Source organism: Phallusia mammillata, chromosome 5 (assembly GCF_965637545.1).
Source record: "Phallusia mammillata chromosome 5, kaPhaMamm4.hap1.1, whole genome shotgun sequence".
Classification (NCBI taxonomy): Eukaryota; Metazoa; Chordata; class Ascidiacea; order Phlebobranchia; family Ascidiidae; genus Phallusia; species Phallusia mammillata.
Window position 1 is genome coordinate 15,811,506 of NC_137256.1, and position 19,037 is coordinate 15,830,542.

Genomic DNA, 19,037 nt, shown 5'->3' on the forward strand with positions numbered 1-19,037 from the left:
CACTTTATTTTTAGTGATTTAAAACGGTTTTTTTACCACCTAAACCAAATATAACCAAAAAGCGTCACAATTGCCAAACAGTCCAAACAATGTAACTTATATAACATAAACTTGTCCAATACAGCGAAATTAAATACATACAGCACAACTTAAATACTGCTGAAAGACTAACCACACTACACGTGTGGAACGATGGAAACTGTAAAAGTAGGACACACACAAGGTCGGCAGTTATGACGTAACAATACATGTATGGTGTGACGGTTGCAACGGCGGGAAAGGTTTTTGTTGTAGGGGAGCGTTACTGTCCGTTACACCTATGATAGGGTTGCCATATTTTATGATACACAATCCCTGACAAAATTTATCTCAGTTGTGTTAACCCAGTGGTTCTCAAACTTTTTCATTATTTGCGTTGCTGTTACAGCAATTTGGGTTTAAACGCCTATGCTCTGTTGCGCCACCTGCCGGAAGTTCTCAGATCGGACCAAAGCCTATGCTCAGTTTTAGCAGCTCTACCTTATTTCGAGGGCTCGCGGCCCTTAAGCTAGGTTCGCCATATTTTATAATACACAATCCCTGACAAAATTTATCTCGGTTGCGTTAACCCAGTTTTCAAACTTTAAGTCGGAATGTGTTAACGTAAGTCTGAATGTGTATTTCAGAAAAACAAAAGTTGATCACAGACAAAACAAAAAACATTACCATTGTGGACAAACAATTGTATTTTTGTTAGTTGTCATGCAATAAAGCCTATTGTTTAGCAATGGAGGTGGACGATTCTCACTTTCACTTTGATTTAAACTTATTCAGTAGCACAAACTGACGCCAAATAAGAATATAGAATTACTTCCACCTTTTGGCGGTCCCTGCAAAATGCCCTAAAGGACCGCGGACCCCAGTTTGAGAACCGCTGCGTTAACCATTTTTGCGATCCAAACACTTCTATTCCGGAATAAATTTGGAATATTCGGAAGTCACACGGACGGCGACACGAGAAAACGTTAGATACGATACTCTGATCCTTGTCAATTAACATTCTGTGTATATAGGCTTCTGTTTAGTTAAGTTTATTAGGCTAAGCTCACTACTCTTTACTCTTACTATCCTTGAAACAATAAGCACAAATATTAGGGGTCGCCAACCTTTACCACTCTAAAACCTTACGGACCAATCTCACACAGAACAACAACAAAAAACACTGGGAATCACAAAGACCCTTTTTTGCATATTAGGGGCAGTGGCTTAGGAACATATGCTGCCGCCCCTGGCTTTCGTTGAAATTGCCGCCCTAAGTAGACTGCAGCAAATTTTGAAATAGTTTCATGTTCAAGCAATGTTTTCAATAAAATTATTACAAATAATGTGCCGCGTCCCAGAAGTTCTATATTGCTCAAAAAAGAAGCCTCACTGTCTCAGCGTTAAGGCCAAAAATAAAAGACAAAAAATGGAGAACAAATGTATTAGGCAAATAAAAGATTAATAGCCGCCTCAAAATTGAACTTTTCGAGCTTTCGCCGAAGCAAAATCAGCGATAATATCTTCGAAATCAGGTTTTTGAACGTAGTCTCTTTCTAAAGAAAGAATCGATAGAGCTGATAGCCGACCATCATTCATGGTAGAACGTAAATACGACATTTATCATTTTGAGCTTTGAGAAACTCCTCTAACAGCTCGCAATTGAAACACCAATGGTAAGATAAAGTTTCAGACAAAAGCATAAATATGATGTCGAATCAAGTACCACAACCCCACTGATACTGAGTTCACCAGAAAAACAAAGATCAGTTTCTCGCTCCAGCGAAAACCTGTTGGAAATGGTTAAATCTAGCTGTTTGAGTTGTTTTTTTCCTCAAGGGACTTGTGTTTGTAAGAGACAACCATGTTCTATGTGCTTTACAACTGGGGGGTGCCCCTGAAGGTCTTAGGTGCCTCACTTTGAAGTGAGTTTTGACAAATAAATAATTTGAATTATGAAAAAAGGCTTACAGATTCAGAATCCTGATAAAATTTCCTTAACGTTTTTTGAAAAATATTGACTTTTTGTTCAGAAGTGTCCGCTTAAGTCGTTTTGCCGCCCCCTTGCAGCCTGCCGCCCCTGGCGCAGAGCCAGAACCGCCAAGTGGCTGTTACGCCACTGATTAGGGGTACACAGTTTAAGCAAATGAAACTTCCCACCTTCCCACAGAACATTAAATGCTGTGTTTTCTTGAGACGCGGATTTTTATTTGTGTGTTTAATGCGTATTGTTGGACAACTAGCAACAAACAGGTATTGTTACGCGCGTACATACACTGTACAACGAAACAGTAACCTTGTGCGTTAACCTGCGCGCCGCCTGTTTACCTCTTTACGTTCCATGGGCGATTGTAGCTAACTACTAGAAACTTTCTCCGTTGGTACATTAATTTCATAGTATCTATATATTTTGTTTCTTAAATTCCGGACTTTTAAGTACATTTTAACATTTCTCCCTGACGCAGATTTAAACACTAAATTCCCTGACATGTCAGGGAAAATCCTGACGTATGGCAACCCTAACCTATGATGGTGTATGTCAGTGGTTCTGAACCCATTCTTGTTGGTACCACAATGAAAATGAAGTCACAAGCCAGTTTTCGCATCATCTTCTGTATTATCCGTAATGTAGGCTAATCAACCTTCCACAAACGTAATGACTTCACCCTCAGCTGATGAGCATAAATGAAGTGGACAACCAGTGGTTTATCAAATCACCAATATGACAGAAACCACAACCAAATAAAAGAAAACAAATCAATAGGAGAGGCATTATCGTTTTTACTGCACGAGAATAAAAATAAATTAAAATTTTTCTTTTTTTTTCTTCCCAAAGTTTGTCCGACTCGTTTTTCCATCAAATGTTTGATGGATTTGGCTGAAATTTACACAGATGGTAGATGTAGTTATGTAGATGTGCATCCCACTTTGCTTTTGTTGATAACCCCAGTATTTACCCCGCTAGCCCCCTAAAATGGGTTATTTTCTTCCCAAAGTTTGTCCGACTCGTTTTTCCATCAAATGTTTGATGGATTTGGATGAAATTTACACAGATGGTAGATATAGTTATGTAGATGTGCATCCCACTTTGTTTGTCCAAATAACCCTAGTATTTACCCCGCTAGCCCCCTAAAATGGGTGAGTTTGTAAACAGTGTCAGAATTGGCTGAAATTTGGATAGCTTGTAGAGTATGCCATTTATAGTTGTCGATTGTTGTGTTCAACCCTGTAGCCCTAACATTTACCCCACAAGCCCCCAAAGTGTAAAACGTATTTGTATGTTACTGGACACCACAAACGAAAGATTTCTGTTGCTCAATAGTGTTACAAGGGCAAGCAATTGTATTTTACTCGTTTGTGACTTTGTGGATTGCTTGGTGAACGTTTTTCCGTTACCGCACACTACGACATAATTTTCATCAGTTCCTCCTTTATCCAACCAACGATCGTGTGCTTGTATGGATTTTTGACAATGATTGTAAATAATCTTTAGAATATTTTCTGCTCTCATGACATAACACAGACGTTATGTGGAAATTACTCCTATTATTGGTGGTTTGCTGTAATTTGATAGTTTCATACATTTCTTTAGGTAAACTCAAGTCATTGTGAAAAATGTCGTTCAAAACAAGTGTCCCAAAACCCAGGTTTCAATTAAATGAATTGAATCTAGCCAAATCTTTTCACTTTACCAAAAGTAAACCTATGCATTCTAATATTACTTGGAAATGCTTCAAGGAATATTCAAGATTGTCTCGCAGAAAAGCGAAGAAAAGGGAACTATATTATTGTAACAAAATTTGGACTGCTGAGAAGGGCATTCGAAAAGAGGTTGTTGAAATATATAAAAAATTTAAAAAAGGAAGTCAGAACGAGATTGCATTGCCGGTTGACTGTTCAAAATCTGAAGAAAAGTATTGCTTTTGCAAATCATTGTATACAGGCGAACTTATGGTTAATTGTGATTACTGGGACCAGTGGAAGGGTTGATTTGGTCAATTTCCGCAGATGATATTGTTTAAAAATTGACAGATTCTTGTAGAGAATAAAATTCCCTATCCAGTGATATCAATCTCCGTTGGGAGAAATTTAGCAAAATGATAACAAAATACTTTGAATTTTGACTTTTACGCATATGACGTAAACGATCAAATTCGGGCCATGTGCAAGGGTCGAATTGGTCAACCTCCGCAGATGATATTGTTTAAAGATTAACAGATTCTTGTAGAGAATAAAATTCCCTATCCAGTGATATCAATCTCCGTTGGGAGAAATTTGGCAAAATGATGGCAAAATACTTTGAATTTTATCTTTTACGCAAATTACGTAAACGGTCAAAGTGGTTATTAAAGGTTGATGTTTTTTTGGTTTTGTTTTTCACTGATTGATGTTTTTTTGTGTATTTTTTTTTTGGTTTTTCTAATGTTAATTATAGTTATACTATGATTGATTTTTCAATTGATTTGTTTCTTTTCTATGTAAGTGTACACATTTTTGTAAAATTTGGCGCACTTTAAAAAACATATGTTTGATCTATTTGGGTATCGTACCTGCCACTTTTAAAACTATTTTGGTATGGTCTAGCTAAAATCCTGCCAGGGTTCTGCCAGAATGACGGTGGTTTCTTCAACACAGTGTTACTGGAAACAGCTCAAATTAAATTTTAAAATGCACAAAAATGAAATCTGAAACGGAGAAACCTGAATGACTGTCACCCTAACGTGAAAGTAATGAAAATCAATTGTATTTCAGGTATTTGTAAAATTGGGCTACTTTTGACGGGTAAAGTTGCGCTTGTAGCGAGGTGTTTATTCGAGGTACATCGTAATAGAATAACACAATTTTTTCGAATACGCCGGATAAGACGAGAGTCAGAGAAAGAAGGCAATCTGTCCGGTTCGCTGTAGTATGAAAGCACACGATAACGGTAGTGAGAGAGGCCGCTACATGACCCCCCTCCAGAAACGGACATAATAAAATTAACACATAAAACGCGACGGAGTGCGAATTTGACGCGTGCGCGTGTGTTGGCCCGAACGTGAAGTTTCTGGCTGATAACCTGGTGGATCCGCCAGGGCAGGAACGGGTTCGGGTGGAAACGGATCGGGCGGTGCTGAAGTATGCGATTCCTTCTCCGATGGCACCGGTTGTGTCGGCGTTGGTTGGTGCGCGGAATTGGGAGGGCGACCACGGCGTGGGGGTTGGGCCACTTGTACCGGCTGCGTAAGGTCGACATGCGCTGGCTTAAGACGGTCGATGGAAACGAGCTGGTTGCTTTCGCCGATGGCAAGCGTGAAACCCTTGCTGCCTCGATCAATGACGCGAAAAGGGCCATCGTAAGGTGGCGTAAGCGGGGGTCTGTGGCCTTCTTTCCGTACTAAAACGTACGGAGTGGAGGCCAATGCTGCGGGGACCGTTGTGCGGACAGGACCGTGACGTGACACTGGAGTCGGTACAAGTTGACGCACCGTAGCCTTTAACGATGGAAGAACCGTTTGGGGTGAAGGCTCGTGATGTTCTTGGCGGAAAAAAATCGCCTGGAACGGTAATGGCAGAGCCGTAAACGAGTTCGGCCGATGAAGCCTGCAGGTCTTCCTTTGGAGCTGTGCGGATTCCAAGCATAACCCATGGTAGTTCGTCGACCCAATTGGGGCCCGTTAGACGTGCCATGAGTGCACTTTTCATGTGGCGATGAAACCGTTCCGCCAGGCCATTAGCTTGTGGATGGAACAAGGTTGTGCGGTGCAGTTGAATACCAAGAAGTGCCTCATAAATAGGAGTCATAATGCGTGCAGCGCCAGGAATGAAACGGTGGTAAAAGTTTACCATACCTGCAAACTCCTGAAGGCCTTTGACAGTGTTGGGGCGCGGAAAACTTTGAATAGCCTCGACTTTGTTGGGAAGGGGCCGGGCGCCGGTACTGTCAACGCGATGCCCCAGAAAATCAATTCTGGAAACTCCAAACTTGCACTTTCCCAGGTTGATGACAAGGCCATGGTCGGAAAGCTGTTTGAAAAGACGCTTTAAATGGTCGTAGTGCTCGGAAAGAGACTTGCTGGCGACGAGGATGTCATCAAGATAGAGATAGACGAACACAAAGTCTAAAGATTGACATACCGAATCCATCAGTCGCTGGCAGGCCTGTGCCGCGTTTTTAAGGCCGAATGGCATGCGAAGGAATTCAAAAAGGCCAAAAGGGGTAATGACCGCGGTTTTCGCGATGTCATCAGGTGCCACAGGAACCTGGTGGTAGCCGCGAACAAGGTCAATTTTGGAAAAAAACGCTAGATCCTGCCAACCGAGCCGAAAAGTCTTGAATGTGAGGAATTGCGTAACGATCAGGCTGGGTAGCTGCGTTAAGACACCGGTAATCGCCGCAGGGGCGCCACCCTCCGGAAGACTTTGGAACCATGTGCAGTGGCGAGGCCCATGGACTGGAAGAACGTCGAATAATGCCCAGTTGCAGCATGTTGTGAAATTCCTTTTTAGCGAGGCTGAGTTTCTCGGGAGGGAGACGACGAGCGCGAGAGTGCACGGGTGGGCCGTTAGTTGGAATGAAGTGCTGAACTCCATGCTTGGGAAGCGACTATGAAAAGTGGGGAGTGGTTATTCCTGGAAACTCGGCCAATAGTCGAGCATAGACAGACGTGCCCGCAGCAACAGCATTAAGGTTCGGCGCTGTTTGCGATGCCTTACCCAGTGCAACGCTGGAGAAGGTTTCGGCATTGATAAGGCGTCGGTGCTAGAGGTCAACTAAAAGCGAATGTGCCCTCAGAAAGTCGGCGCCGAGCAGCGGCCGAGAAACATCGGCAAGGACAAATTTCCATTAAAATTTGCCGGAAGGTAAATGCATGGTTACTAGACGAGAACCGTACGTCGGAATATGGGTGCCATTAGCAGCAACGAGGGTTTTTGCCGGGAGGATTGGTGCGGCGCTCTAATCCCGTGGGAGGTATGACGCTGATCTCGGCGCCAGTATCAACAAGAAAATTCCGACCTGCTGAGCAATCCCAGACAAAGAATAGGTTGCCAATTGCGCCGGCCATCGTGGCAGTTAGGGATGGCCGGCCTCCTCGTTTCCCTGCTGTGCCAGTGCACAAGGGTGACGGCACTTAATCGCATCTCTGCCAAAACGACGATGATAAAAGCAGAGGGACTTTGAGTCATTGCCTGTGGTGAAGCTGATCGAGACTTCCTACCACGTTTTTTATGCTGGTTGGGAGAAATCGAATTGGGCCGAACGATGGACAGTGCGAGTTCCGTAGGCGTCTGATTCCCTGACCATATCGCATCAGCTTTGCGGGCCAAGAGTCGCGGATCGCTAATTTCCTCTCCGCTCAGGCGTGTGCGGATATACTCAGGCAATCGCTCCAAAAACAGTTGTTGGAAAACAAAGCATTCCTTTGCATCGCCAAGTAATGCAAGCATGTCATCCATTAAAGCGGATGGCATTCTGTCGCCCATAGGAGGCATGTGAAGTAACCGAAAGACAAAAGGTTTCTACCAAACGTGTCTTGATTGCCTCGTATTTGTCTGCGTCTGGAGGGCTTTTTAGCAGGTCTATGAGACGATTTGCTGTGTCCTGATCCAGAGCCGAAACGACATAATAGTAATTCGTTAGATCTCCTGTAATGCTTTTTAGAGCGAACTGTGCCTCCGCTTGCTGAAACCAAACTCGTGGCTGAGCTGTCCAAAACGTAGGTAACTTTACTGCTACAGCATTCTCTGAGTTAGTGGCTTCTGTCATAATGCAAAAATAACGTTTTTGCACGCTTGGGGTCACCAAATGTAGCGAGGTGTTTATTCGAGGTACATCGTAATACAGTGGTTCTCAAACTTTTTTGACCGCGACCCAAATCTGAGTTTTATGAATATCTCACGACCCAAGCCTCAAACATCAAAAAATTTAAATATTCTTATTAACGAGCCGAACTGCAATTTCGAGGCCACGCCGTCGCCGCATAGGAGTCTGCCCATGTCTAAATGGCTGCAGGCTTAACGAGGTCGATTCGTTTGACAACACTGCATAACAAAACACACATTGTGGCTTTGCAGCACCATGATCATTGATAGAAGTGAAATCCCAAATCTAAAAGTTTCCTTGTATGAATACTTAATAATCCTTAAACGCTAACTGTTACATCTCCACGTCTAGTTTCGCAAGATTACCTTGTCCTTTTATTCCCCGTGCTATGACGTTACAATCGCTGAAAGGCTATTGTATGTTGTAATGTTGTAATGATTGGTTCATTTACTGAACAACGTGTCAAATGAGGTGACTTTACTACTACATTAAGAAAATTCGTTTGTGTTTACTTAATACAGTAATAGTTCGTTTGGGCAGAATGGAATCACCGCAGCGCGACCCATTTTTTGACCCTGCGCGACCCATGTTTGGGTCGCGACCCATACTTTGAGAACCACTGTCGTAATAGAATAACACAATTTGCGAATACGCCGGATAAGACGAGAGTCAGAGAAAGAAGGCAATCTGTCCGGTTCGCTGTAGTATGAAAGCACACGATAACGGTAGTGAGAGAGGCTGCTACACGCTGCCGCTTTTAAACAATTTGACCTGGCAACACTGGTTTAAAAGACGTGCGAAAAGTTACTTTCAGTGGTGTGGTAATTATGGTTAATAGTAATTTTACAGCTTTTCAGTTATTTACCACCTTAAGTGTCGTATTTACCTCACAATGCTTTGAGTAATTATTCATGGCTATTAAAATGCATCGGAGTGCAACTAAACGGTAATCAAAAATTAACTATAGCCAAACAAAATTAGCCTCTGTTTCTACATGTGCATTGACTGCTTTGTTCGAAAAGCCTGGAGTGCATGGACACCACATTGCCCAATAGAGGCTGTGGACCAAAAATGAAATGTCACACAGTGCATAAACATTGCACTTCACCTGAAAAGTTGACAAACACTGGCATGGAGATTGGTTCTTATGATTAAATTGAAACAAATTGCCAGTTTTGCAGACCTGTGAAACTATAATCTTGTTTTGAATTGTTGGCTTATCACACTGAATAAAAGTCATGCCTAGGATAACAATTAAAGGTGGTGTTTGGCGAAATACAGAGGTTAGTATATGAACTTAATTATGTGTGATAGTTTTCCATATAAACTGTACAATGCTCCTCTGTTTACTCTTCTGTTGGTTTTGAAGCTAATAAGTTAGCCTGTCTTTAATATTCAGTACGATTTTATAAATTCATATTGAACAATTCTAAGAATATTTTTCCTCCGTTTTTAAGGATGAAATTCTTAAAGCTGCTGTGATGAAATATGGTCTCAACCAATGGTCACGAATCGCTTCACTTCTGCACAGGAAATCTGCTAAACAATGCAAAGTATGTTTCTTCTACTTCTGAAAGTATTTATTTCTCTCAAAAAAGAGTTTAATTAGGGAACTTGCTTTTGGGACTAGGGGTTTTAGTAAACCCACTATAGCTGTCACTTGTTGATGTTTTTCAGACCATGTGAAACAATTTACTTTACCATATTGCTGCTTTATGGAATGTGTGGTTGGCAAAAGTTAACCACATTGGTTTTCTAATCCTTTCAAACATGTGACAAAGTTTAAAATATTGGTAGCAAGTTTTCAAATATTTATGGGCTGACTAAGTTTTTGTTTAACATCCAACTACTCACCAATATTTTTTTTCTGGTTGGAGCAGTGCCATAGCATTCTCTATTATATTAGCACAATATTAATTTTATTTACTGTATTAGGCACGTTGGTATGAGTGGTTGGACCCAAGCATCAAAAAGACTGAGTGGTCAAGGGAAGAAGAAGAAAAATTGCTTCATCTTGCAAAGTTAATGCCAACACAATGGAGAACAATAGCTCCGATTGTTGGAAGAACTGCTGCTCAGTGCCTTGAACATTATGAATATTTATTGTAAGAAAATATACGTTGACACTTTACAGTTTAACTGAATTTACACAAGGCCAAACTTTTTTTAATTTGCTTTAGGTATATTAAAGTAATTCAAGGTATAAAAGAAACTTGGGGATAAATTTAACACAAAATCTGCAAATGGTTAAGACAAGGTATTTTAGGGCACAGGTGTCAAACATGCAGCCCTTGAGTTTACATGATACAATCATTAGTTGTATATATATTTAATGTTTTAATCGGATGATTGAAATATCCCTATTTTAGAATCAGCAATTGCAATTGTTTTATCATTGTATGCCATTGTTTTCACACAAAGCATTAAAGCACAGTTGGTTCTTTCACTCTGCTACACTGTATATATATATGTTTACTATTTATTACATGATTGTTGGTAATGTAGTTAATGGCATTAATGAACATTTTACATTTTAATCACAAAATTTTGTTGTCATATTACACAGTAACAAACGTTTCAAAAGTGTGACCCTAGACTTACTTAAAAGTTTGTTTTCGGCCCTCACAGTTGTTTGAGTTTGACACCCTGTTTTGACCTCACAATCATTTTTAAGGTTTGTGTTTTGAAATGCTCTGTTTGTTGTACATCCATCTTGCCAGTCCAGTTTAAAAGTATAGTAAAAAAGTCAAATTCTGCTCAACTGTCTAAAAGTAATGAGTTTTTTGTCCCATCAGAGATAAAGCTGCTCATAATGAGGAGGGTGATGATGGAGGTGCTGATGATCCTCGCAAACTTAAGCCTGGGGAGATTGATCCTGCCCCTGAAACAAAACCAGCAAGACCTGACCCTGTTGATATGGATGAAGACGAAATTGAGATGTTAAGTGAAGCAAGAGCTCGACTTGCAAACACACAAGGAAAAAAGGCAAAGAGAAAGGCCAGAGAAAAACAGCTTGAAGAAGCAAGGTTGCGCTTATTCTTCTACCTGTTTATAACGTGTCCCCCTTTTCAAGTTGATTTTACTCTGTTTATGTTTTTTGCCTGCTGTTGTTTTGTCATGAACCCCACCCATGTCATTGTGGGTTTAATCCTAAAATCCCACCAACTTTGTGTCAAATTACAACAGTTTGGACAATTGTGCATTACACTAAGACCGTTACTTGCTGTGTATGGCTCAAGGCCACAAATGGTATAAAAAATACCACAATGGCATGTAAGGGTCCTTATGAATTTCTGCCTTGGTTTATATTACCAATATCACTGTTCAGGCGATTGGCTTCACTTCAAAAACGTCGTGAATTGAAGGCTGCTGGCATTGAAGTTCGTAAAAGGAGACGCAAAAAGGGCAGGATTAATTACAATGCTGAAATTCCATTCGAAAAGAAGCCAGCTCTTGGATTTTATGACACAACTGCAGAAACATATGATGCTATGGATCCAAATTTTAGACGGCTTAGACAAGATCACTTGGAAAAAGAATTGTCAACGTAAAACTTGTCAACACTTTTCAGTTGGTTTTAAAATCATGTTTCTCAATTCTATCAAAGAAGAAAAATTTGATTTTAATTTTTTTTTTTGTCTAGAGTTAAGGAAGATCGGCTGCGTCACAAAGATAAACAAAAGTTAAAAGATAAAGAAATTCCCCCACTAGTTAATGAACAACTTGAACCAGTTAGAAAAAGATCTAAGCTGGTGCTTCCAACACCACAGGTAAATCATAAGTTTCTGTTTATTAACCTACAAACTTTTCAATTGAATCAGATTCACTCAATGTTACAGTTTGTTGCATTTAGTGAGCTGTGAAAATCTACAATGCTCATATTAAGTTAGAATTTCATGCTGCAAAAGTCATGGCAAAAAGAAATAGAAATCTTTCTAAACAGATATCTGATGTTGAGCTGGAAGAAGTTGTTAAAGTTGGCCAAGCTGCAAAACTTGCTGCAGAAGAAAGTGGCAGTGGAAATGCTGCATCAGATTCTTTGCTTTCTGACTATTCGGTTACTCCAAACACTGCTACACTTCGTACACCACGGACACCAATGCCATCCACGGTTTGTAGTCAACACTATGTTTTTACGCAACATTAGGTGTGTAAGACTCATATGCCCAAGTGGAATTTCTTTGCATCATAAAAACGATCTTGAAAACACTTTTTAGTGTCATTGTTTAAACGTGGGCAACCTTTTTGCCTGTGCGGGCCAAAAATACTGATATTGCAGAGGCAAGGCGCAATGATGGTCATGAAATAATGTCAGAATGTAGGCAACATCAACTTTAACTTATATTTGTTTGATGTGAATACAATTGCGAAGTGAACTATACAGTACTTGCTTGCCCCAACTTTAACCTCGAACAGGTTTGCTTAGAATACTATTAAATCATGCTCACTCACACAATAAACTTCAACACAACTCCATTACACAGTTCCAAGACAGGCCCACATATACACATAATTATGTCTTTGTACGTAACAATGCCCATTCTTACTAATATCTATCATTGTTTAATTGAAAACTCTTTGGTATATAAATGGGATTTAATGCATAAATTGCATCCTGCTGATCAGAAAAAAAAATTTTTAATGCCATCTCGGGATGCTCAGAAGTTGGGCAGCATCTGGACCACAGCCATAGGTTGCCCACCTTGTTATGGTTTTCAAAAATTGTGTCCTCTGCAAGGCAGTTTAAAGATTGCACACAAAAGCGATGGATATGATATGTATCAACATTTTACCTGTACAATTTTGCAACTTTATTGTATTAGTCTTTTTGGGTAAATCTATTTTTGTAAACCCAAGTAAAAGCATTTTCTGATCAAGTTTGTGTTTGTAGGATGTTGTAATGCAGGAAGCTTTAAATGTGATGGCTCTTACCAACGTGGATACCCCATTAAAAGGTGGAATTAATGCACCAGTGGAAACTGATTTTTCTGGTATAACACCACAGCGCCTTGATATCAAAACCCCCAATACAGTCATTGCAACTCCATTCAGGTAAAACCTAAAATATTAAGCCATTTAAATGGACACAATCACATCCAATCAAATTTGTTCTTTAACCATTTTGTCTTGACATGTCCAGGACACCATCTGATACTGGAACTACTGGTGCCGTCACACCAGGAATGGTTACACCAAGAAGTGATATAATGGCAACACCAGGCCAAACACCAATTCGAGACAAATTAAACATAAACAAAGATGATATGACTCCATATAACCCAAAGGTAGGCAGTTTGACAAACAAATGGTACCTCAAGTTTGAAGGATTTTTTTTAATTTTACAATTTTTTGTAGATGGACAAGTTAAACTTGCGAGCCAGTTTGCAAAACTTGCCAGCTCCTCGAAATGACTTTGAAATTGTTTTGCCTGAAAATAGTGAGCAAGAAAATGAAGGCCAGGAAAATGGTATTGGTAATTTTGTTGAAGATGCTGCCGACATTGAGGCTAGAAAACAGGTAAATGTGATGAATCATCACTGATGATGTAGGACACATTTGTATTGAAGTTAAAAAAAAATTAAAAAATTCCAGTTCACAATTTGGCACTATATTGATTTAGTCAAATTTAAAAATAAGGATTTTTGATTTTTTATAGGTGGAAATTAATGCCTTGGAAGCTGAAAAATTAGCAAGACGTCACACTGCTGTTCGCCAAGAACTTCCTCGACCAACTCTTATCAATGATTCAATCCTCCGCCAACCATCGTCCACACAACTTGATGAAATACAACTTGCTGAAGAAATGATTAAGCGTGAAATGATAACAATGTTAAGGTGACCAAAAACATTTGGTTTAAAAATGTTTTGTGTGGTTAAAATTTTAGTCAAAGTAAATAGTATTTGTAAAAGTTTGGTACCTTTATTTGCTGTGTTACTTTTCTTAGACATGATGCTCTTAACAACACACAGAATAACCAAATACCCGGAAAAGGCAAAAGTAAGTCACTGCAATTGTGATATACTTATGTTAGTAAGTATACAAAAAATTTGTTGTTAAAAACCTTTCCCTTTTCAGATTGTGAAAAAAAAATACATTAGGCATTTTTTGATTGTTATAGAGGCAGCCAACTTGTCATCACATGTTCAGTATTTAAACAAGAACCCTTATGAGGAAATTGAACCAGAAGATCTGGAAGCGGCAGATGAAATACTTAAAGAAGAGATGGAGGTAGTAAAGAATGGAATGCAACATGGGAGTTTGTCACTTGATGTTTATTCCAAAGTCTGGCGTGACTGCTATAGCCAGGTTCGTTGCATTATTTGTATTTTTTAGTCAATAAAATATGACACAAGTGTCGAAAATGAATGAAGTGTATGAAAATGCTCTTACCTGCAGATTGATTGCAATTGCAGAAGAGGTTCACAAAACAAATATGAAATTCCATGTACCAAAAAAACCAAAAAATCTTTTGTTTTAAACTTTAAAGCTTTTAAGTTTTTGCTTTTCAGAAGTAGAGCTATGATATATTTGCGAGTGATTTATACTTGTGTTATTTTAGGTTCTGTATGTGCCAAGCGAAAATCGTTATACCCGAGCAAATCGAGCAAATAAGAAGGATCGCATTGAATCGTTGGAAAAACAGCTTGAAGTAAACAGGACACATATGACAAGAGAAGCAAGGAGAGCTGCAAAAATGGAGAAGAAGCTTAAAGTATTTTTTTTTTCTTAAAAATTTTAGGCAACGAGTGATGTTATATGGTCATACCTTATAAGCCTAAGGTATAAGCAATATTGGTTCAAATTTAGTCCTTGTGATGTTCATTCTAACTTCATCTCCTCTATTATACCGGTTTTACTTTTAATGTCATTGGTTTCATTCCGGCTCTCGACTAGGTTTAATTTTTTTAATTTGCCTTTAGGTTTTGACAAGTGGATATCAAACCCGTGGTGCCAGTATGACGAAACAAGTCAATGAACTATACGAGAAAATTGAATCCTCTCAAATTGAACACCACACATTCCAAGAGTTACTCCGTGCCGAAAGTGGTGCGATTCCTCATCGACTTGAGGTTGGAAAACTCTTACAAAACTTAAATGTGTTGGATTATTTAACTTAATAACACACAATTATGCCCAATGCGGAACTGACAGCAACCTTATTGCGTCATAAGTGATTTGTGACAAAAATGTTCTTGATTTATGATTTGGCGTTATGTGGCACACATTGGTGAGCGACGTCAATCCTTGTAGTTTCCGATATTTCACACATTTCTGATCGAACTTTTGCAAATTTGCCATTTTAGAAGTTTCAAACAACGCTTGGACGAAATGTTATGAAATCTCACAAACACCTGAAGTACAAACGACTTTATTTTTTTTTAGAGAATGCAACAGGATTATCAAGTGCAAGTTGAAAGGGAGCGCGACTTGCAGAAGCAGTACGCAGAGTTGTTGACCCAGCTGGACGAGATGTAACTTTATCCAGTTTCTCACAATTCGTCTTGATTTACGATTTCTCGAAGTTCGTGCTGTGGCACACGCAAGATCACTGACGATGTCTGAGCGAACAACTTGGATGGCGTTTCAATTTCGGACACTGCACAATCATAAAAAACTTTTATTGCTGCAAACTTGTTATGCTGCTTTCTTAGGTTTGGTTGTAAGGAAGTAATAAACTGTAAATTCAAAATGTATGATTTTTCCGTGAAACAACTTAGTGTTCAACTTAAAGTTTACATAAATCGCTGAAGATATGATTAGAATTCGTTAACGTGGCAGCTGTTGATCTGTAAACTGAAGGGTTTTGTTTAGGGGCAAAACTTGGCAAATTTAAACCGTTTAGGGTCAAGCAAGATAAAAAATGTAAAGATGGCTTACCAAAATATTGCCAAGTTATATATTCCATGTCCTGTATTACGAATTACTTTTTTCACCATTTGACCTAATGACCTGAATCCCCATGATTCAAGCAAAATCCAATGGATCGCCACACACGTGGTGGTGCCAATTGGTAACGGTTATGTGCTGCGATCATTTTATCAATCCAAAGAACAAACTAGAAGAAGGCCATAACCCAAACTTTAAAACTCACTGTCCAATTGTTTTTTTTTCATGATTATAATATTATACAATAGTAAAAAACTCCCAATCCAGCACTGAGAATTTGATATCACTGCCCGAATCCTCTTTTTAAACTGTTAAAAATATCTTCCAGAAACCCAGGTATATTACTGACACTGACAAATTAGGAAGTAAATTTTGTCTGTAGGCTATAACAACTTGTTCTTAACTTTGTTTAGCAATACCTTACATAAGCTTGCTGACCTTTAGTAACCGCTCAGCCGGTGAGTAGCCAAGCTAAATGACCGTTTATTGACCTTTTGAATAGGTTTTCGGTATAGCATGTAATTAGTCATCTATGCTTACATTTAATTAATGAGAAGGTTTCAAACGTCGTCACCGTTTCTTTGACCTCGTTTTTGACGCAACCTATCAGTGGAATTATCCAATCTAGTTTTCCAGGTGTTTTCATATCTTCCACAACAGATTGTTCCGCGTATTCCTCACATACTCCACGCATGTACAATTGGTAAATGTTAATCTGGCTTTGATTCCGCAACTCAGACATCTATTTTTTATGTTTGATTTATCACTTATTTAAGAATAGGCCTACCATAATTTTTGTTGGTAATCAAGTGTCTACGAACCTGTCGCAGTTGTACGATTATCACCTGGAACAAAAACACGTAACTTAGGTAAAGAAAAAAGTCAAAACATAAGTAAATTAGGCAAAAAGCTATGTCCATGCTGCACGCTGTATTTTAGAAATCCGAACACACCAACCTCAGCTTGAAGTTGGCACCTGTTCCGCACAGATATAGACTGCTTGTTTTTATGAATACTTTTCCAACCATCAACGTAAGCCCAATACCTCTTTGAAATATTGTCATTTTTCTCTTCCTATGAAGTTTACCTTTTGTTAAAAAACATTTAGATTTTTTCTAAATATGCGTCTGACCAGCTCAGAAACAGCGTCTTCCAATAATTGAACCGAGAGCGGTAAGACGAATGTGGGTCCGCTGGCCACAAGGTTGCAATCAAATGGTTGTTTGTTAAAAGCTTGTTCTTCTCCAATGGTCAGGGGAAACCGCCTGGCCGGCAGTCGATACCTCGCATCGCTGTCATTTCGCGTCAGTTTAAAACTACAAAAGTTGGCGACCAAAATTAATAGCAAAAAATGGTTTGATAAAGATGACGCCACTGCCTATTCATGTAGCATTTTTACACCAATATTTCGGACTTTTGGTGTCTGTTTTCAAAAATGTTTAAAAATAAAAGTTTGTTTTGAGTGAAGACAAATAAGACCGAGTTTGTGCTGTTGTACTTACCTTCCCAGTAATAAAATGTAAATACTGTTGGTGTATTCGTTCTCCTCACACAACGTTGTGTTTCTTGGCATAAAGCGAAGTTGACCCCATTTCAAACGTGTTAAAATCTTTAATATTTCGTCGTCATTCCAGTCATTAAAAATATGTGTCTAAAGAAGCAAGTATTGTGAGAAGAGCAGTTTTTAAAACATAACGAAAGTTTGCCGGAAACCATGGTCCATGTTTCACAACTTCCCAGACCTTTTTTAATGCACGCAATATCACGGCATTGAAACTCGAAAACCCTTCTTTTGTTGTGCAATCTGCATGCAACTTATCAAGATTGTACATCCAATGAACTCTTTTCATTCGAAACTTCTCAATTACATGTGTGGAAGTGATCTCAGCTAGTAGACATCTGTTGCGCAAAAGCAAGATCTAACAGCATTGTTATTTTAACTTTGGTAAATTATTGCTACTGTTTTTACTAGTGATGCACCGAACCCGACTAAAAAGGTTCGGGCCGAAACCGAATATTCGGCCATGAGGCCGAATAATTTCGGCCGAATCAGGCCGAATCTAAAATCCCCTTTCTTATGGATGTTTTCAACTAAACCTTGCGTTGTTGATGCGAGAGAACTCAATTTTGACAAACTAAAATCACTTTCACAATGTATAAGCTTTAGTAAACATCTAATATTTTGCAGACAACGTGGCTCGTATTTTATAGATACAACAAATAGTTAGTTCCTGATGTTTCGTTTTGGAGAAAATGAAATTTAAGGCCTAAATTCAATGCAATAAGAAAGTTCGGTTTCGGCCGAATTTTTAAAAAAGTTCGGGCCGAAACCGAAACATTGGAAAACAGCGGATTCGGCCGAAATGTTTCGGCCAACCGAAACTTCGGTGCATCACTAGTTTTTACCCCTCCGTAGCGACGATGTAGATAGGCGTGTTTTTCTCCAATAACTTCGGAGTGTTCAATCCAAACATGTCGCATTTACGCAGCACGGCGATTTCACGTTTCAGAAAGTCAATCTTGTCATCACAAATAATTTTACATTCTCCCTCTACGAATGATAAAACAAAACAATTCTGGCCATTTATTAGGAAAACTCCTTAATACTGACACTCATTCAAACTTGGTCCGTTACATGTCCAAGTAGGCTGGAATTACACAGTCAGCTTATCGGGCAAAATCATTTACCGATGAGAACAAATAAACTTCTGGTCAGCTCGGACAAACGGAAGATTCGGTTTCCTTCTTGAATGTTGACAATTTGAAAATCAACCACATCTGAAGGGTGACTTCCATCATGCTCTGTTAAGTGTTTCAGCATCGACCTGAAACAGTGATAGAAACTCTATTTTGCATTATACGCGTTTTTTATTAAGGCTATAGTACTTTATTTGTTTGTGGTTTGATTGATTTGCCGACGATTCGATAAAATATTTTACTTCATGTTCGTTCTTCAAGTTCTACAATTTCTGAATGTGATCGAACAAAAACGCTACCAGCCCTGTATTTTTTCTCATAGTTTCTCATCACCATCCACTGTTAAAAATCACACTCTTTATTGTGTCAAATAGTTATTGTGTTTAATGAGTCTAGTTTCAATTTTTCAAAACGGGTCCCTGGATTTTCATCCTACGCCAGGGGTGTCCAACACGTGGCTAAATACTATAGCAGTACCTTTTCTGTGTTTTAGCCTGTAGTTTTCGTCACATTATATTGTAAATAGTCACTTGACTTAATTTTTTATGTGTGGTTGGGACGTTTGCTGTGCATCTAATAACGTATGCACGTACCGAAAGAACGATTTGACGAATAAGTAATTTTAACAAC

The 19,037-nt window shown here is 39.1% G+C and overlaps 1 protein-coding gene and 1 pseudogene across 1 annotated transcript; one reads left to right on the forward strand and one right to left on the reverse strand.

The window, feature by feature from the left end:
• Nucleotides 1-4,740: 4,740 nt before the first annotated feature.
• LOC145228851 (uncharacterized) lies at nt 4,741-8,460 on the reverse strand (annotated as a pseudogene).
• Nucleotides 8,461-8,970: 510 nt separating this feature from the next.
• Nucleotides 8,971-15,513, forward strand: LOC145228850 (cell division cycle 5-like protein). Its single transcript, XM_080094058.1, has 16 exons — nt 8,971-9,105; nt 9,280-9,375; nt 9,758-9,927; nt 10,618-10,848; nt 11,151-11,369; nt 11,466-11,592; nt 11,766-11,933; nt 12,714-12,874; nt 12,963-13,107; nt 13,178-13,339; nt 13,479-13,657; nt 13,768-13,820; nt 13,942-14,129; nt 14,383-14,535; nt 14,744-14,893; nt 15,207-15,513. Exons 1-16 carry the CDS (start codon nt 9,061-9,063, stop codon nt 15,297-15,299), a joined length of 2,340 nt encoding a protein of 779 aa, XP_079950184.1. The 5' UTR covers nt 8,971-9,060; the 3' UTR covers nt 15,300-15,513.
• Nucleotides 15,514-19,037: the final 3,524 nt, after the last annotated feature.